The following is a 20,547-nucleotide window of genomic DNA, read 5'->3' on the forward strand; positions in this document are numbered from 1 at the left end:
CAGCACCGAGTCACGAGCCCATGTTCACTTACTTTCCTGTTTGGACCCACAAAAACCCCAATGTCCCCCCAGGAGTGGAGATAGAAACCAACGCCTGCGGGTGCACAGGGTGCCGTGGTGACTCCCAGGGGGAATATCCCCAGCTGAGCCCCCCGGGGTGGCCGAGTCCTGGGCAGGGACTGGAAAACCCTGGGGCCGGGTCACGCCAGGTCCTGCTCAGCTGGACGTGGCCCTGGGACGTCCCTGCAGGCGCCCTTGCTCCTCCTGTCTCCTGCAAGTGAGTGTCCCGCTGGGGGAGCGGGGTGTCTGCCTCCACCCCACGGAGGTTGGGAAGTACAAAAACCTCATCTCCTTCCCCAAAGCCCTGGGCTGTCGGGGCCCCGGCCTCCCCCCGCAGTGCCATGCTCCCCAAGAGGCCCCTCGCCAGCCCCCTCACCAGCTGCTGGTGGGAGCACAGGCTCAGCATGTGGGGTGAGGGGCTCCACTTCCCCTCTCCCACTCCTGCTCCGACCATTGGTCCAGGTGTCCAAGACCCTGTACTGCAGGTGGCTTTGACCCCCCAGGTGCTCTGCATGGCCGGCTGGGTGCACAGGCCAGCCAGGCCCAGAGGAAGCCCCATTCTCTGGCCAGCTCCTCTCTTGGGGGCACTTGCCCTGGACACAAGCTCAGGCAGCTACAGCGAGAGCAGGGCGGTGGGGGCACATGCAGCACTGCCCTGGGCAGAGAGGAGGGGGCTGGGGGGGATCCGCTCATGGGAGAAAATCCTTGTGCTGACGAAGCGATGGCAGGGGGAGCAGCAGCCCAGAGGAGATGGACAAACTCCCCCAGACAGCAGGTGCCATGCATGGGGCTCGGGGGAGATGGGACACGGGGCCCTGCCTTTCACCAGTCCCATGGATCGGGTCCCAGGGACCAAAGCCCTGCAGCCCTGCACCCCTCTCTAGTCCCTCTGTGCACAGGGGGGTTGGGACTCCTCAGCGCGCACCCATCCTGCCCGCCCTCAGCACCCAGGTGCACCTCTGTCTGCGGGGCTGGGTGGTCACAGGAGGCTGGGCAGAGGGGCAGGGGGAGCAGACGGGGGCACAGTCCTGAAGGTTGCCTGGACTCGGGCGTGCAGGTCCTGACCTTGCCCCAGGAGCCCCGTGTACCGCACTGCGCAGCACTGCCCGGCTCTGGGGCTCAGCTCCCCCCTGTGCCGGGGGGGAAGGGCCCTGCCCAGGGGCACAGGGTGTGGGGGGAAATGCAGAGGGGAGGGAGAAGTCAGGGTTTGGGAACCGTCTGGGAGATGAGCTGAGGGAGCCCGGGGGTGGCTGAGCCCTGGAGACGGGGCTTCCCCCTGGGGTGGGTCCCCGGGAGCAAAACGTGCCCCTCTGTGGACGTGGCCCTGGGCTCCCCTCCCTCCAGCACCCTCCAGCTGCCCCGGGGCAGGGCGGTGCGGGGGCAGGCACCCACTCTGCTGCAGCAGGGACAAGTGTGGCGCGGGGCCCCTGAGCCCGGCTGCACCCGGCGACAGATGACGCCGCTCCGCCCCGATGCTGACTGGTCCCCGGGGTGGCGAGGGGCTGTCCCCGGGGTGGGGCAGGCGTCGCGGGGGGCTGCTGCTCGGAGCGGGGCAGAGCACGTCTCACTGTCGGGACATCGAGGGGTGGCAGCTCTGCCCTGCGCCGCGATGGGGACCGCTGGGACGGGGGCCGGGGGCCGCTGGGCGGGGGCTGTGCTGGCGACACTGGCGGTGCTGGGGACCCGCGTGGCCCATTGCACGGAGCCCCCCGGTGAGCAGGGCACGGGGGGGCCGGCAGGGCCTGGAGCCGCGCAGCTCGGGGCTTTTCTGCGCGGGGAAATGATCCCCGGGGCTGGGGCAGGGGTGTCGGGGGGGTGCGGAGGGACCCGCAGTGCACGGCTGGGGCAGTGCTGGGGGCAGTGACACCCCCGATGGACACCGGGCGCTGCACGGGCAGTGGTCTGAGGTGGGGGTCACTGGGGGGCGGGGTGGGGGGGCAGCCGGGCAGCCCGGGGGGGGCGGGAGGGGGGCAGAGGTGGGGGGGTGGGGGGGGCGGTCCCAGAGCAGTGACTGCCCGGGCACTCTGCCCCCGGGGGTCTGCGGTGGGGGCCCTGACCCGCCTCGCGCTGTCCCCCCGCCCCAGAGCACTTCCTCTACCAGGGCAAGCAGGAGTGTCTCTACACCAACGGCTCCCAGCGCGTGAGGTTTCTGGACAGGTACGTCTGGAACCAGCAGCAGTACGTTCACTTCGACAGCGACGTGGGCGTGTACGTGGCGGACACGGAGCTGGGGGAGCCTACGCCGAGTACTGGAACAGCCAGAAGGACGTGATGGAGCAACGGGGCTCAGTGGACGGGCCGCAGTACGAGAACTTTATCAACACGCACCAAGGTGAGCTCTGCCGACACAACTACGGGGTGTTTGAGCGAGGCCACGTGATCGGCCGCAGCGGTGAGGCCCGGGTCTGGGGCCGTCGCTGGGGGCAGAGGCGGGGGGCGGGGCCAGGTGGGGGGGTGGGGGCGGGGCCAGGCCCCGGGGTGCTCGCCCACAGCCCCTCCCCCTGCGGGCGCCGGGGACGTCATCACCGCGCGCCCGGCGGGGTCTGACCCCCGCCCGAGGAGGCCCGTGGCGCTGGGCGCAGCGCGGTGCCCAGGGGGGTCGGGCGCCTTCCCCGGGTGCAGGGAGGCCGTGGGGGAGGGGGCAGGAGCTGCAGCTGCCCCCCCCCAGCCCCCCCACGCCGACAGGGCAGGGGCAGCGCTGCGCCGGGGCGCGGGCAGAGGAAGGGGCAGGTGTGACTGGGAGGGGAAAGAAATCACATGGGGGGCACACGAGGAGGTGGGAGTGCAGATCCGGGGGGCAGGTGGTGGGTGCAGGGCTGTACTTGGGGGTCACACTGTCACCCTCGGGGGGCACGACCATGGGGCAGCTGCAGGGACACTCCTGGGGCAGGGGGCAGCCGGGGGCAGTCGGGTCACACCGGGGTTGCAGAAGTGCCCCAGGAGCATCAGCCCCCCAGGGCTGGGGGAGGGGAGGGGCGCAGGGGTCGCCCATGGTCAGGACGGACAGGAGCCCAGGCACGGCCTGCGGTGCAGCAATGGGAGCTGTGGGCTCGGGGGGCTCGGCCCTTCTCCACCCCTAGCACTGCTGTGGCTGGTGAGGGGCGGTGGGCCCGGGGCCCGGGGGCAGGCTGCGCGGCACCCACCAGGGACTGAGATCAGCGCTCCCTGCCCCAGACACCAGTCACTGCAAAGAGCTTTGCCCAAGGCCCTTCGGGGGGCCAGGCAGGGGCACTTGCGCCACAGGCAGGACCCAGGGAGCTCAGCCCTGTGGAGCCTTTCCCCGGGGTGGGGGCAGGTCCCTGCTGTCTGGGAGGGGGCACCACAGCTGGGGGTTTCCTGGGGCCCCAGACAGCTTTGCCTGCCCAGGTCCCGGGGAACGCCCCATTTCCAGCAGGGCAGAAAACCAGAAGGGTCTCGCTCCTCTCCTAGAAGACAAGCTTGTTGCTCTGGGTGTGGGGCAAGTCGCTGCGTTCAGGGGTAACAGGAATCTCATCCTGATGAGCAGTGGTCCGGGTGTCCTGTGTTTAAAAATCCCAAATTCTTTGATTAAAAATCCCCAAATCCACATTTTTCCATGAGTAAAATGAAACTCCCTGTATATAGAGCTGTCAGCTGCACACAAGGGTTATTGAGATATTTACAGTTTTAAACCAATTTGAAAACCAGCCAGTGCCTCAGTCATTACATTAAAATACAATCTAAATACCTCTGTATTTGGCATTTGATTGTGGTCATTGATCATGGAAAATCAGAGCTTCCCCTGCCCCCTTCACTCACCAGGATGTGGGTCCAGGTGCAGCTGCCCCCTCCCCACCTGCCCCTGCTGCTTTGTGCTGCTGAGCAGCCCTGACATGGCGGTACCCCTCACTACCAAGCCACAGCCCCCCCAGCCAGGCTGGTACCCCTCACTCCTGACCTGCACCCCGCCATCCTCAGCAGTGCCCCTCACTCTTGAACCACAGTCCCTCATCCCCACCGGTGCCCCACACTCCTGACCCATATCCCCCACATCCAAGCCAGTTCCCCTCACTCCAGGCAACCCCCCATACACCTCAGTCTGCTGGTGCCCCTCACTTTCAATCCATTTCCCCCTCCCCGAGGCTGCAGCCCCTCTGTATTTTGGGAAGGGGGTTGTATGGGGCAGGGTAGGTGTCCAACCATAGGCAACAGCATTGGTGATGAGTTGGGGTGGCATGGGAAAGCGGGGACATGCCCCTCCAGATTTGTGTGCCCTCAGTGGGGCGTGAGGCTATAGCTTGGCCGGACCACCACCAGGCAAGAGCTGGCTTTGTGTCCCAGCAGGTGGCACCTGGCACAGGAGGGTGGCACAGGGTGGCAAGACTCACTGCTGCTGCCACCAACACCTCCCCACCACCCGTGCCACCATGGAGTAAGGTCCCGCCACCGGCAAGGTGAGGAGTAGCAGACCAGGGGGACTTGCATGCGGGGCTGCACCTCTACCCGGCCACCTTTTCTCTTTAAAGGAGAACATCCACATTTTTCTGCAGCAAATGGAAAACCCGAACCCCTGGTCTTGAGACACATGAAGCGGTCTCCTGGGGACAGGGACAGGTCCCAAACCTGGGATATCTTTGCCACTCTCTGGCACTCCCAAGCAAAGCCCCTGGCTGTCCACAGCTGGAAGCCATTAACCCAGGACAGGACACTTGGTGCTGCAGCCATAGAGCTTGGCCTTCAAAATGGAGAGGTCTCCCCATGAGATCTTGAATGAAAAAGTAAATCCAGAGCCTTTGAAAGACCCTTCTGGATTCAGGTCATTTGCAACTAAAAAAAAAAAGAAACTGCAATGAAAGTTTAGCTTTAATTATAAAAATATCATACTGCCTCGAATGCAACGTGCAGCAGAGAAGGCAGCAGCAACAACATGCGTCGGGGGGAACATACATTTCCTTACCATAAGTAAGCCAGTAGCAGCAGGGAGGCTCCCACTTGCTCTGCTTCTTGAAAGTCCCTGCACATTTGACTTACACATTTGCTCGGAAACTGCTCTTACCGTATTCCTCAGTTAAGATTCACATTGCAAAGCCCAGTTAGCTGTTCTTGGGGAAAAGCACGTGTGCTGCATGTGAGAAAACACAGCAGTTTTATAGTGGCACCAAAGTAAAGATTTAAATCAACTCCAGGCTGAGGGGTGAGAGAAACCGAGGCAGGCAGGGGTTGGGGGAGAAAACGTTCCCTGATGGAGGAATCCTTCTTTCTCGCAGCTCATTCTCTCCATCTCTTTCCCTCTCAGTGAAGCCCAAGGTGAAAGTCTCCCCAACAAAATCAGGGGCCCAGGCCCACCCGGACACACTGATTTGCTCCGTGACGGGGTTTTACCCCGGCGGGATCGAGGTGAAATGGTTGAGGAACGGGCAGGAGCAGACGGCCGGAGTGGTGTCCACGGAGCTGATGCAGAACGGAGACTGGACCTTCCAGATCCTGGTGATGCTGGAAATGACCCCCCGGAGCGGGGACGTCTACACCTGCCAGGTGGAGCACAGCAGCCTGCCGGGCCCCGTCACCGTGCTCTGGGGTGAGGAACGGGGAGCCCGGGGCAGCCCCTGAGGTCTTGGAGGGGAGGGGTCTCCCTTTGTGCAGCCCCACACGGGCTGTCCAGGGTCAGGCCCCTTTGCCACAGGGGCAGGGGTGTGAGCAGGGGGTGGGAGCCCGGACTGAGCCCTTCACCTCCGGCCCCTGTCTCCACAGAGGCGCAGTCAGACTCGGGCAGGAGCAAGATGCTGACGGGGGTCGGGGGCTTTGTGCTGGGGCTGATCTTCCTGGCGCTGGGACTCCTCGTCTACCTGAGGAACAAGAAAGGTGAGTGGGGCCCGGCTGGGATGCTGGAGCCGAGGCGTCGGTGGGGCAAAATGCTCGGCCTGTAGGCCTGTCTGCTGGCTCCGCTCCCTGTCACACCCCAGCACGAGCTGCCCTGGACTTCGTTAGGGGCCTGCCAGTGTCTCCCCTCCTGGGGCTGGGGCTGGATCCCACTGTCCCTCCCGCCTCTGAGGGGCAGGGCCGAGCAGGGGCCATGGGTGGGCAGAGCTGCCCCTGCCTTGACTCTGGGCATTTCCTCTGCTCTGCTTCAAGGCAGTGACCCTGGGCTCGGAGGTGCCAGTCCCAAGGGGGTGGGGGCCCCTGGGTGTACCCCACTGTGGGACTTCATGGGGCTGAGGTATCGGGGGGGCTTTCTGCCCCAAACCTGTCTCCTCTGTCCTGTTGCTCGTCTGCTGGCACAGACCAAGGTTTTCCCCTGGCAAAACGTAGTGTCCCAGCAGACCTTCATTTCAGCTTCCCTGGGCTCTGACCTTGTTGCTCCAGCAAAGGAAACTTTGGCAGCTGGGGGGTCAGACTGGGTTTGTTCAGTGCAATATAATGCAGATCCTCAGCCCTGCAGGTGTGAGAGGCTGCAGGTGTCAGGGGTCCCGGTCTCCCCCTTAGCCCAGACAGTCGGGGAGGGGTGTGGGACAGGAGCAGGATTGTCTCGCCTACACCAGACCCAGGGAGAAAACGTCCCCCGGCACTGGGACCGGCAGAGGGGAGAATAACAGCCCTTTCCTGGAGGCAGGAGATGAGGAGCAGCAGCAGAAAGGAGAAAGCGCTGCCCCCGGCTCTGCTCCCTGCGAGGCCCAGGCAGCTTTCACACCTACCTGGGAACTAGCGGGTGCTGCTACTGCCGTATTTCTCACATATAATGCTCGCTATGATTTCCAGCAGGTGGGGGTTTTTTCTTTTTGGAGGAAAAGTGTTTGTGGTATGAAAGGATAGTGTATTTTCTCTTGCACCCGTGCTGATCAGAATCCGTTTCCTTATTGCTGACACCCCGTCGCCACCTCCTTCTTCCCTACATTTGCAATTGCTGCTTTTGGGAGAAAAAACACAGCGCGGGCTCCTCCAAAATGTGCACAGCCATGGTCTGGTCTAGGGCTGTTCCTGGCACTTGATTCTGCCCGTGTCTCCCTGCCTGTCCTCGGTCAGGATGAAAATACAAACGCAGCTTCCCAGCTGAGACTGTGGCTCACACAAGCGTGACCCTGGTTGAATTCATCCTTGCTGAATGCTCTCTGGAAATAGAGACCGAAGCACAGAGTAGTGAATCCAGATCAGGGAAATATCTACACATGCACACAGGGAACCCCTCTATCCAGCCCTGTTTGGGTGAGACCGTGATTTGGGTTTTTAATGGGGGATGAGGGGTCCCTAATGGGGTCTGCCCCACACCTCAGAGCTAGGGCAGGATCTCTGATCTCTCAGAGGGGCTGCCTCTGGTGAGACTCTCACCATGTTTCTCCTTGTTTTCCAGGCCGCCCCGTTCCCCAGCCAACAGGTAATTTCCATCTCAGTCCACCCCTATGAAGCCCCCACCCCCTCAGGGACCACAGGCTGCACAGGGGGCCCATGGAGCGGCTGCCCCTGCCCTTTCACCCCAGCACTTGCCCAGCCCAGCACGGGTGGGAGCTGGAGCATGGAGCATTTGCAGTGAGGAAGAGGAGGAGTCTGCATCGCCCTCATTACTGCCATTCAGGCCACACCTAGAGCTACTCCCAGGGTCAGAGCATCCTGGGCCCTACAAAACCATCCCCCCACCCAGAGGCTCCAGACCAGCCTCTAGAGAGGCCCTGGCCCCTGTCAGACCCCCCCGTGGCCCTTCCCCAGGGCCGCTAGTCCCTGCCCCGTGCTGACGTCTCCCCTCTCTCCCCGCAGGGCTCCTCAGTTAGATCCTGCAGCGTCGGGGCCGGCGTTGCCCAGCGTGAGTCTCCAGCCCCGCTCTCCTGGCGCCCGTCCCTGTATCTGGAGCTCTTCTCCCTTCCCTCCAGCCTCACCTGGACCCTGGGGCTGACTCCACAGAATTAACCCTTTCTCTGCCGAAGCCTGCACCACATCTGCACTCAGAAATGCTACTGCTTTTGGGGGCACCTTCAGGGGACTCAGATCTGAGACACGGGGAGCTGTAACAAGGCCGTTTCCAGCAGTTGTCACAGCCCTTTGGATTGAGACTCCCGCGGGGCCCCAACTTAACCTAATATGCCCTGGAAAGGACCAGTATCACCCTCAGCCTGAGCAGTGGAAACATGTAATTGGAAAGGACAGGATGGAGGAGCCCAGTGATACCCAGGGGACACGTGCTCTACCCTTGGGCCAGGGTGGTCCCGGGGGGTCTCTGAGCTTGTAGCCACCTTGTTACAATTGAGATCCGGTAAATCTGGCCTGGGGTCCCTGGGTGTCCCATGGGGCTGTTGGACAGAAGCAGGTGGGGGTCGAATCAGGTGCCTTGAAACATGTGCTGGAGCTTGTGCTATTTAATTGCTCCTGCTACTGCTCTGGATCACTCCCGGGGACTGGAAAGGAGCAGCTTTCTGTCCTGCTGGGGGGCGATGGTGTTTCTGACCAATAAATTGTCTCACCAGTACCTGCGATGTGTTGAGCCCTCTCTTTTCAGAGCTCCATGTCCCTGGGGCTGTTTCTGAAGCCGTGCGGGTTCACACCCCGTGTAGCAAGGTCAGGCTCCCCCACGCTCTCCTACCTGCAGCTGGTGTTTCCTCAGCCCGTGGCTGCCACGTTCCTTTTGATGGTGGGAGTTGCAATCAGGACTCAAATGGGAGTGAAGCTCTGACAGAGGCTGACCTCGGGGCTGCCACCAATCCTGCTGGGATCCACAGGCCTCACTTCAAGTCACCTTTGGTGCCTTCCCCCTGGGCTCACCCCCCAGCTCTGGACGGGCTTGGAGGATCGTCTCCTTCAGGAACGACCACTCCTCTTGGACTCCCAACTCCACCCCCCGGGACCTCAGTGCCTCCTCGACTAGTCTCCTTATCTCAGTGAAATCCACCCTCTTGAAGTCCAGGGCTGCTGTCTTGCTGCAGGCCTTCGCCACCTTGCGCTGGATGGTGAATCCCAGCAGGCGATGGTCGCTGTCGCCCATGTGGCTGAGCACCCACAGACCCCCCACCAGGTCGTCGCCTGTGGCCAGGACCAGGTCCAACAAGGTGTCTCCCCGGTGGGGCTGTGCACCTCCTGGGTTAGATGGAGGTCCTGTATCTCAGCTAGGAACCTACGTGAGCGGTCAGACCTGGCTCACTGCTCTTCCCAGCAAATGTCTGGATAGTTTAGGTCACCTGTGATGACCACATCCTTTGACCTGACTACCTCCGCGAGCTGACCTGACAATTCCCAGTCTAGCTCGTCTCCCTGGCTGGGTGGTCTGTAGTAGACCCCCACCGTCAAGTCCCTTTCCCCCCGACCCCCTTGTGTTCTGCCCCAGAGCGCTCCAGTCCGCCCCTCCTCTGACCCAGCGCTGCTTGTTGAGGACGTGAATTGCTCTTTGACGTAGGGCACCACACCCCCGTCTTTCCTCCCTGTCCTGTCTCTCCTGTACAGCCTATAGCCCTTGATGTGCGTGTCCCACCATGTTTCAGTGAGCCCCACTAAGTCTGGGTTGGTGTTAGCTAGCAGGAGGGCAAATTCCTCCGGCCTGTTCCCCATACTACGAGCGTTACTGTATAGGCATTTAAGGCCTTCTGAAGGTGTATGCACCACCCTCCTAATCCACGGACTATCTGGGTCTCTTCCCTGGGTATTTCTTGTGCTCATTGTCAGTCTTGGCTGGGCTGTTCTTGTGGGCAACACTTGGTTTGGTGGTTGGAGGCTCCCTCTGACCTCATCCTCCTGTTCCCCCAACGAGCCTGGTTTAAAGCCCACCGGAGGAGATCAGCCAACCTGGAAGAGGACACACGCTTACCTTTGGGGGAGAGGTGAAGCCCTTCCCACCCGAGCATGTCTCTCATCTTGAAGTCCAAGAAGCTGAAGCTCGTCTCGAGACACCATTCCCAAAGGTGCAAGTTGACCTCTCTGATGCAGGTCTCATGGCGTCGTCCATGTCTGCTCACTGGAAGGACAGATGAGAAGACCACCTGTGCCCCCGTCCCCTTCAGCTTGCCCCCCAGTGCATGGTAGTCCTTCATCAGATGATCTGGGCTTCTCCTGGCTGCATCATTAGTGCCCACATGAATTCGTACCATGGGGTAGTAAATCAGTGGGCTTGATAATAGCTGGGATCATCTCCGTCACATCCTGAATCCTCGCTCCGGGCAGACAGGAGACCTCGCGTGTCAAGGGATCCTGGTGACAGGTGGGACCCTCTGTACCTCTCAGGATGGAGTCGCCTATGATGAGCACTCGGCGTCTCTTCTTCCGGGTAAACTTGCCTCCTTCAGTCTGTTCAGTGCGTGGAGTGGCCTCCTCTCCAGAGGTTTTGTCCTCTCCTTCCTGCTCCTCTCCAGTGTCGCCGGGGCCTCATACCTGTTCTCCAGCTGGACTGGGGGAGATGGTCGTGCGCCGTTGCGAGCAGCCCTGGCTCCGGAGGGAACCTTCTGCCATTCTGCTGTGGAGGGCATCTCCCGGGGTGCTTCTCCCTTTGGTGCTTGGCCCTGAAGGGAAAGGAAATACCCATCAATTTTGTCCTCCACTTCTCTGATGCCCCTCAGCCTGCTAACCTCCTCCTGGAGCTCCCTCACCTGCACCTCTAGGGCCCTAAGGCGGGCGCCTGCAGGACAGGTGTGGGGGCCTCCGCTCCCTGCCCCGCCCCGGCCCCACTGGGAACTGTGGCAGAAAGCCACCTTGTTTCTCCCCAAAATCTCTGCCCTGTGACACTGTGACTAAAATCTCTGAGCAGCAACCATTTGATTAGGGTGGGCCCAAAACAGGGGACCACACCCTGGCCTGTTTCTTTAGGTAACTTGAGCTGGCTGCAGTCCTGAGGGAGGGGGAACCTGCTCCCTCTGCCTATGGGACTGGCATCAGCCACCTGGGTGGGGGGTTTCTACCTGGGGAGCTGGAATCTGCCCGGTAACAGGTGATGCATTTCAAACTGGTTGGCTGACAGTCAACTGGGGATGGCCTCCACTGGCCCAGGTGAGTGAGGTCACAGGGGCTATATAGGTTGGGGGGGGAGGAGGCTTGCTCTTCAGCCATGAGGTGAAGCAGCAGCCAAGCAGGGGAGACAGAGGAGCCTTGCCATCGGGACCGAGCTCTCTCTCACCCCCAGACTCCAGTGGGGAAACGGGAGAGCTCTGGAAGATGCGTGGGAGTAGGCTACTCAATCGCATTAGATATCTAGCTGGCAGTAACACAGATGCGTGATCAAAAGGCTACCTCAGCCACACTGTTTGCTCTCTAGGATTTCTAAGGTATTGCTCAACCCTGTACCCTAGTTTCCCCTACCCCCTGTAATCCATAAAGTTCTCCTTTTTGACTGGTGTGGGAGAGTTCTTGAGGGGTGGGTCTAAATTATGCCTAAGAGACCCCTTAGGTCTGCGGACTAAGGGAGACTTTACTTTTTGCCCCCTGACTTGGGGAAGTGCCCCAAGTGCCTGTACCGGGTCGAGTACCTGTCGGACTATTAGGCCTGTGTTTCCCTGAGGACACAGGGCCGAGAGAGTCCCTTCTCAGGGTGGTGGTAGCACGTTACCCCCAGACTAGCGAGTGTGCTCCGGGAGAGGGGTCGGCCAAGCATAAGGCGTCCCAGGGAGGCATTCGGAGTCTGGAAGGTGGGCGGGGGCAGGGAGGTGGGCGGCTCAACGCAGGAGCGCCCCCCACTGGCCCGCCACACGTGGTGGTAGCGGTGGGATACAAATACCAAGCTGTTTTACTACGGTGGGATCCCTGCGCCCGCTACACGTGGTGGCACAGGTGGGATATGAATACCCAGATCTTTTACTGTGGTGGGATCCCTGCACCCGCCACACGTGGTGGCGGGAGTGGGATACGAATACCCAGCTGTTTTACCATGGTGGGATCCCTGCACCCGCCACACGTGGTGGGAGTGGTGGGATCCAAAAACCCTGCTGTTTTACAGGCATAATTTCGGAAGAGTAATAGAGACACTGAAATCCCTTGAGCAAACAATTTCTAATTTGGCATTGGCTCGACTGGATAGTGTAGATAGCCAGGATGGCGAAGCAGTACATCCAAAAGACCGTGCCTGAACTGAAAGAGCTGGTGAAAGAGAGAGGCCTTCATGTGAAGAAAGGGCTAAAGAAGGAGGAACTGATTAAACTCCTGTGTGACAATGACTCAGCCATAGAGCAACCTCCACACTCGCCAACTCCTGAGTCCTCCCCAGAATCACAGCGCCGCATGCCAAGTTCGCAGTCCTCAGGGAGATCAACCCCTACAGAGGAGCGACAGGGCAAGCTCAAGTATGAGCTGGAGCTGAAAAAGATGGAGCTGGAGCTGAAAAAAATGGAGCTGGAGAAGGCAAAGATGGAGAAAGAGGTGGAGGCCCGAGAGGCAGAGGCCAAGCGCGAGGCGGAGGCCCGAAAGGCAGAGGCCAAGGGCAAGCACGAACTTGAGGTACTCCGTCTGCGGACCAACGGGGATGATGCGGGCCCTCCGCGAGCGCCCGGGGAACGCCCCAAACCGAACTCCTCAGCCTTCGCTTGCTACTGACCCGGAGATGACCCCGAAGTATTCCTCAGCATCTTTGAAAAGCAAGCCCGACGGTTGAAGGTGCCTGAGGAGGAGTACATGCTGCACGTAGCGGCTCTGGTAGATGGCGACCTGGCGGCGGTCCCGAACAGCCTGCCCTCAGATACAGCTGATGACTATGATACATTTAAACAGGCCGTGGCTGCAAGGTTCAAGTTAGGGCCGGACTATATCCGGAAAAAATTCCAGAATCTCCGCCCACAACCGGGGAAGTCAATGGCTGATTATGTGGCCTTGATGTGGGATGCTTTCCTTAAATGGGTATGGGGAGCAAAGGCTGACACTGCCGAGAAAATGTACCAACTCATGGCATTGGACCAATTCTATCATTGCTGTCCAAGGGAGGTTAAAACCCTAGTCAAGGACAGGGGCCCCAAAACAGTCCAAGAGGCTGCTGAAATTGGGATCAGCTGTTGCTTAATTGTGAGGGCTCAGACAAGAAGTCCCCGTACTCTGGGAAGGAACATAAAGGCGTCCAAAGAGCGGGGAGGGGAGGGCCAGGTCCAAAAGGGGGAAAGGGGCCATCCCAGACTGAGCGTAAGGAGGCCCCTGATTCGACCAAACTTCCCAATTCGGAAAAGAGGGGGTGCTATAACTGCGGGGAGCCGGGCCACATCAAGCCCAACTGCCCAAAGTTAAGCAACAAACCCAAGCTTCTCAGACATGCAACAGCTGTACGCAGTGAGGGGGAAGGCCTGAGCCCCTCCAAGGGGCGTGCCTGTTGCTACAGGATCACAAACCCAGGGGAGGTGATGGCCCCCCACCGGACCAAGATAACGGTCAATGGGAGAACCCTTATTGGGGAACTGGACACGGGGTCCAGCGTGACATTAATTGATGCCAACCTAGTTTCACCTGCAGATGTAATCCCCAGGAAGACCCTTACCATTCAAGAGGTTGGGGTCTCCACCATTCGAGATACCGGTAACCCGGTCACCCCTCGAGTGGAGAGGCTGAGCGATGCATGTAGAAATGGGGGTGATGGAAGGGGCTCCAGCTCCCATCCTGGTGGGACGGGATATACTTAAGCAAGAACTTCTGCACAGAGAGATGGACCAGGCCCTAGAGCTAGAGCCCTACCGTATTAATGCGGTGACACGTCTGCAGAGCAAAAACACTAGACGGGGAGGGTTAGAAACTCCCCAAGAGACAGCCACGCCATTGGCTGCACTGGGAGAGTCCCCAGTGGAGGGTGATCGCACACCAGTTCCTGTGGGAACTAGCAACCCCGAGGGTGGGTTAAGTAACAGTCCCAGGGAGGGTGAAGGTGCACTCCCTGCAGGAGCCCCCGAACTCTCTGCTGATGGCTTAGCTGGGCGAGAGGAGTTCAAGCAGGAGGTTCTGGGAGACCCCAGCTTGGAGGACCTCCGGCAGATAGCTCCGGAGCAGGAGAGTGAGTTTACCCCAGAGAAGAGGAAACAGGTGGTCTGGGATAAGGGACTTCTCTACTGGTTGTGGGTGCTCAGGAACTGCACCCAGACCTGGGAACCCCATCGCCAGATCATAGTACCTCACAAATACAGACAACGATTGCTCTCCATGGCTCACAATTTACCGTGTGCCGGTCACATGGGCAAGGAACGGACACGCCAGCGGCTGCAGGCAAACTTTTATTGGCCCCGAATTGCCCAGAATGTGACAGACTACTGCAGATCTTGTGGGACATGGCAGCGGAAGGGCAAAAGTGGGGACAAGATAAAGGCTCCCTACAGCCCCTCCCTGCTCCCTTGTGGGACAAGATGGTGGCCATTAAGGACTGGGCGCCTCCACAAACCAAGAAGCAAGTCAGAGCCTTCCTTGGCCTGGCCGGATATTACAGATGGTTTGTCCCGGGATTCGGGGCGATGGCGGCTCCCCTACACGAGCTGACCAAGAAGGGAAGCCCTGATCCAGTGGTCTGGAGGCCGGGGTGCCAAGAAGCATTCGACACCCTAAAGGCCGCCCTGGTCAAACAACCGATCCTGAAGGCACCGCTCTTTGATGAACCCTTCTACGGACCTCACCCAGGAACAGAGACAAGACAGCATTTGAAAGACAAAAGACCCTGGAGAACCAGCAACTCCACCATTGTACCCAGCCATTACAGACACCCAAAACTGCACCTCCCTGCATGGAGCACACATGCTCAGTATGCCAGGGGCTGACTCTTGCCTGGGCATGCCCCCTGTCACTAGGGTCACACAATAAAAAGAAGCAGTGAAGACAGACCCAGTGGGAACACCATTTCTATCTGAAATGAAACCACTGTCATTTGTAACCCTGAGTTGGGTTGTATTGTCGCCGGCACAATTGGGTTCGTTGACCAGTGTGCGTTGCGCCAAATAAACACACTGGGGGAGAAGCAGACAGAGTTTATTTGAGCTCAAGTAAAAGGCAGAGGGAGACTGTATGGTCTGAAATCCTGCACACTTAGCCCTGCAACAGTGTAATTTTATACCCTGGTCAGTTTTCCACTAGTTGGCCCCCCGTCTTCCTCCCCTTTCCCTCCTCCCTTCTCTCTCTGAGCGGTGCCCTTGCATGCCACAGATAACAGGTTTAGCTCGCCTGTTTTCCAGAAGGACAGGGGATTACAGGCACCAGAGAAAGGGTTACAAAGGTTGGGCAACGGGGGGTCCTGGCTCGCCTGAGCCAGGAGCAGAAGGACTTCATCGACACTTGTGGTCTTCCATCCCTCTGAGTTACTCAGGGTTATGCCCAGTGACACCAACAACTCCCCGCTTTGAGAATACTCAACAAAGTTTTGGCTGAGTTTTCTCATATTCTGAAGATAAAAAGTGATTGAGTGTTTGAGGATTGGGATCTTCAATGCAGGGGTATAGTGAGGCGCTCGGGGAGGGGATGCACAGACTTTGCGCAGGAGGGCATTACAGCACACAAATAAGAGGAGGGCAATTAAACACAACACAACACCGGTGACCAGGAGGTGAAGGATGCCTGTTCCTAGGCCTCCGAGGTTGGGCAACCAGCTCCAGAGGGAATCGAAAACAGTGGGTTCACGTTCCTGGCTTTTCCACTGCTCAAATGCCTGTTCGGCTGACAAATTGTGTTTGTTAATATCTTGGGAATGTTTTCGAATATAAGTACAACATTCGTTCCCAAGTAGAGCACATACCGCCCCGCCCCGAGATGCTAAAACATAATCTAGAACCTGACAGTTTTGAAGAGATAATAAACGAAGTTGATAAATCTCGGAGTTCAGGGTCTTTTCAATAGCTAAAGTGTCATTGGCAAATTTTGTAAGAAACGCAGAAAGCTGACAATACAGCTTGGCTGACCGGCCCACTCCATACGACGGGAGAAGGATCATGCCAAGTCTGTCTCATGATGAATCCAGTTCTTGTGTCCGTCGACCTTTGCTGCTGTGTGGGAAACTAGTAGGATGAGTGTGAGGTCCTTTCCACTTCTCTTGGAGGGGCTCATCCTTCCAGGTATGAACAAGCATGAAATCTCCGGCTGTAACGAGTGGACTGGAGCATCCAGCGGAAGAGGCTGCAAGTCTTTAGTGTACCTATGGAGAGAAGAAAGATCAGCAGACAGAGAGCACATATACTGCGACAAAATATTACATCCTATTTCCCACTCCCCTGCTAGAACCGGCGTCCCGTTCACAGGCCATGCCCTTTTAAACATAATCTTAAAGGGGCTAAGCCCCAATCTTCCCTTGGGGAGGGCACGGATGCGAAGCAGAGCAAGGGGCAAAGCATCAGGCCATCGCAGAGAGGCCTCCTGGCAGATCTTTGATAGATGACACTTGAGGGTCTGATTTGTACGAGTACTGGGGATCCGGGAGCTCCCCCACTGATGGGATGAGGGCATGCATGTGGGTGTCAGCAGGTCTCGGCGTCCTCAGGGCGGCAGCATTTTTAGCTTCTCTGTCCGCCCGGGCGTTACCCTGGCTACATCTTGATCCTCTTTCTGATGCGCCTTACAGTGCATTACTGCCACTGCCGAGGGAAGTTGAACAGCTTCCAGGAGTCGGAGAATTTGGGGTCCATGCTTCACTGGGGAGCCTTGGGCTGTCAGCAGTCCCCTTTGTTTCCATAGGCCAGCATGGGCATGCAGTACTCCAAAAGCATACCTAGAGTCGGTATAGATGTTGACCCGTTTCCCTTTTGACAGTTCTAGCGCCCGGGTCAGGGCCACCAGTTCAGCAAGTTGAGCAGATGCTCCGGCGGGCAAACCCTTGGCCTCAACAACATCACAGAGGGTCACACCAGCATAACCTGCCCTCCTTTGCCCTTCTACAACAATGCTACTGCCAGCAGTGTACCACTCACAATCAGCATTCAGAAGTGGCTGATCCTGTAGGTCTGCACGGCTGGAGTACTGTGCATCTATGATGTCTAGACAATCATGCTCTTGTTCTCCCGTTTCAGGTGAGAGAGTAGCCGGGTTGAGGGAGGGGCAGGGCTGCAGAGTCACTTCAGGGCTCTCCAACAGCTTAGCTTGGTACCGAGCCCCCTGAGCCTGGGTGAGCCAGAGACCCCCCTTCGCGTCTAGCAGAGCCTGGACCATATGAGGGGTATACACCTGCATGACTCCTCCCAGCGTTAAATTTTCAGCTTCCTCAAGTACTGGGGCAGTTGCCGCAACTGCTCTTAAACACGCTGGCCATCCCTTGGCAACTGGATCAAGCTGTTGGGAGAAATAAGCAACGGGACGCTTCCACACCCCCAACAATTGAGTAAGCACTCCCAGAGCCATCCCTTTTCGTTCATTCACATACAGCTGGAAAGGTTTAGAAAGGTCCGGTAAACCCAGGGCGGGGCCTTCCATTAGTTTCCTTTTTAGTATTTTAAATGCCTTGTCGGCTTCTGGAGTCCAAAAAAAGGGGTCATGGCCTGCCCCTTTCACACAGTCATATAGTGGTTTTGCCCATAGTCCAAATTCAGGGATCCATATTCTGCAAAAACCTGCCATGCCAAGAAACACCCTGAGCCACTTACGGTTGCTTGGGGTGGGAACCTGGCATATAGCCTCCTTTCGCTCACTTGAAAGCTGGCGCTCCCCCTGCCTTATGTGAAATCCCAGGTATCGTACTTCGGGGAGAGCAATTTGAGCTTTATTTCGAGCCACCCGATATCCTCAAAGTCCAATAAAGTTCAGGAGGCTTATAGTGGCGTTAAGGCAAGAGTTTAAATCTACAGCAGCAATTAATAAATCATCCACATATTGTAACAAGAGGACTTCATGCTCATTATTCCACTCCTCCAAGTCTTTAGCTAAGGACTGGCCGAAAAGGGTAGGAGAGTTCTTAAATCCCTGGGCTAATGCTGTCCAACAAAGTTGTTTCTTAACCCTTTTTCTGTCCTCCCATTCAGAAGAGACTATCCCCTGAGAGGGCGGGGTCAACTGGAATCGTAAAGAAAGCAACTTTCAAATCAAGAACTGAGAAATGAGTATACTGCCCCCCTACGGAGGCCAGCAAGGTATACGGGTTTGGGACGAGGGGATGAATAGTTTTAACCCATTCGTTAACTGCCCTTAGGTCCTGCACCAGTCGATGTGTGCCATCAGGCTTTAGTACAGGCAAGAGAGGAGTGTTCCCGGCCGACTGACACTCTCGCAGTATGCCGTACTTTAGGGAACGGTCTATAGTCTCCTGCAGTCCCTCTCTGGCTTCCCTTTTGATTGGGTACTGCTTGATTTGTACTGGACCTTTTCCCGGCAGTAGTTGGATATTAATGGGGGTTTGATGTGTAGTCTTTCCAGGGACCCCCTCTGCCCACACCAAAGGGTATACCTGGTCTTCCCACTGGTTTCACTCCTGGGGAGCGTTCATGGCCGAGGGTTCAACCGTGAGGGTCATTATCCATGCATTTTCAGGGGGCAATGTGAGGGTTATTTCATCCTGGGTAAAATGCAGTGATGCACCTAATCGACAAAGCAGGGCTCGTCCTAGCAGGGGTGTTGGGCAATCTGGAAGGCAGACCAATTTGTGAGAGAGAGCCCGGTCTCCCAGAGCACATTCTGCAGGAGCATACACTGGGCACTGAGTCTTTTTTCCTGTGGCACTCACCACGGTGAGAGAGTCCGCTACAGGAAGTTGAAGAGGTTGATTTACAGCGGTCCGTGCTGCCCCGGAGTCTACCAAAAAATCGATTTCTGAGTTCCCCACCCACATTTTTACTCGGGGTCCCGGGGGTGGGGTGGTCCGTTTCCCCGACACCCCTACTCCTGTCCTTTCACTGCCATTATAGGAGTACAGTGTCTCCCTTTCTCTGGGCAGTCATTCTTCCAGTGTCCCCCTCGCCGGCATAAGGCACACTGGTTCCGTCCCAGGCGTCTTTCTTGTGGGCCAGGGCGCCCGCACCCACTTATACCTCTGCCTCTCCCACCTTCTTGTGGCTTTTCTCTGACTCCAGCCTGTACTGCTGCTACTAGCTTTCTAACTTGTCTCTTTTCCTCTTCTCCCTTTCTGAGGGTATACGCCCTGTTTGCAGTCTCCAGGATTTGTGCTACAGACATACCCATTAAGTCTTCCCTTTTTTGTAAGAGGTAAGATGGGTACGATCCACAGGGTTGTTAGGGTCCCATCCAGGGTCTGCTAGGGGAACCACATCTGCCGGACCAGGAACATTGATGGGATCCCTTTCATGCCTCCGCTGTGCTTCCTCCCTTGCTTTGGAAATAACTTGATTCCACTCTACTTCAGATAATAAGATTCACATAAGAATATTACAATCGTCCCAATCATGCTTGTGACTAGCGAAACATCCCTCAAAGACAGAGATAAATTTACTTGGGCTAGTTGAAAATTCTCCAGCCTGTGCCTTAAAAGCAGCCAGCTCCACCGGATTAAAAGGTACATGGGTGTATACTTGCGTGGTCTGGGCTGCACGCCCATCTGCCCCAGGCCGGGCTATTACAGTTTCAGTAAGTAAAGGATAAAATCCCACTGAGGGAGGGATCTCTGGGACTGGGGGCATCTGACCTTTATATGGTGGAGGTGTTAAAGCCGAAGGGGATGCCAACTCTGGCATTACAGTGGTTGGGGGGGAATGCTGAGACTCAACACTGACAACTACCGATCCTGTCGGAGTTAAATTACACTTCTGCAAAATATCTGTCTTATTTCATAAAGCCATGAACAATTGTGCATACAAATGTTCATTCCACTTACCCGTCCGCTGACAAAACAGGAGTAATTGGAGGATTGTATTGTAGTTAATTGACCCTTCCGGAGGCCACCTTTCCTGATCGTCCAGTTGATACTGAGGCCATTCCACTGTACAAAACCTTTTAAAATTAATTTTAGTCATTAGATCTGACTTAAAGAGTTTCCAATTAGTCAGAATGCATTCTAAGGGTGTACACCGTGCCCTGCCAACCGTACTCTGTCCCTGCCCATACTCTAGGGAGACACTGGGCGTCCCCAGGTCCTACAGGGAGACACTGGGCGTCCCGAGGTCTTAACAGGCAATGCTCAGACTGCTGAGCTAATCCTACCTTGTCCGAGGGACCGGTTTAACACCGTCGCCCATGATCGCTTCTCCGCTATTAGAGCACGTTGCACTGTTGTGCCCTCCGGGGTCGATCAAACCACGTCTCTGCCGAGGCCCCCCATGAAACCACCGGTGCGCGCTGGGTGTCAGTTGTTGCCACAAGTCGTCGACCCCAGGAGGGATCCGGGAAAGGTGAAATGTTAGCCTCGAGCCCCACGTTGGGTGCCAAAACTGTTGCCGGCACAAGGTGCCCGAGGGAGGCAACAATTACACAGACACACACACACACACGTATCTACATCTTCCTTTGATTAATCATTTCTTTTCTGTATATAGTTGTGTATAATAAGGAAACCCATTTGTTTATTGGAATTGAAGTAAATTCCTGGGCAGTGAGGCTGAGGGACACACCTCTCCAAGGGACACCGCAATCAGCAGACCTGCCTGAGGGGGTTCCCAGGGCTACTGGCACCCTGAGGACCCAGAAGCTGGCATATTGCCCAGCCTAGCATGCCGGCAAGGGTTACATGTGTCCTGTCGTGCAGGGTGATCCCTT

General features: G+C 57.5%; 1 protein-coding gene across 1 annotated transcript; it reads left to right on the top strand.

Moving 5' to 3' along the window:
- Positions 1–686: 686 nt before the first annotated feature.
- LOC149851754 (DLA class II histocompatibility antigen, DR-1 beta chain-like) lies at positions 687–8,470 on the top strand. Its single transcript, XM_090030410.1, is given in 7 exon segments — positions 687–1,772; positions 2,145–2,294; positions 2,297–2,452; positions 5,315–5,596; positions 5,770–5,880; positions 7,364–7,387; positions 7,765–8,470. Coding segments are annotated over 7 exon segments (996 nt in total). The 5' UTR covers positions 687–1,513; the 3' UTR covers positions 7,779–8,470.
- The last annotated feature ends 12,077 nt before the right edge of the window (positions 8,471–20,547 follow it).

This window comes from Crocodylus siamensis, unplaced genomic scaffold (genome assembly GCF_052110815.1).
Source record: "Crocodylus siamensis isolate JL-2025a unplaced genomic scaffold, ASM5211081v1 HiC_scaffold_266, whole genome shotgun sequence".
NCBI lineage: Eukaryota > Metazoa > Chordata > Crocodylia > Crocodylidae > Crocodylus > Crocodylus siamensis.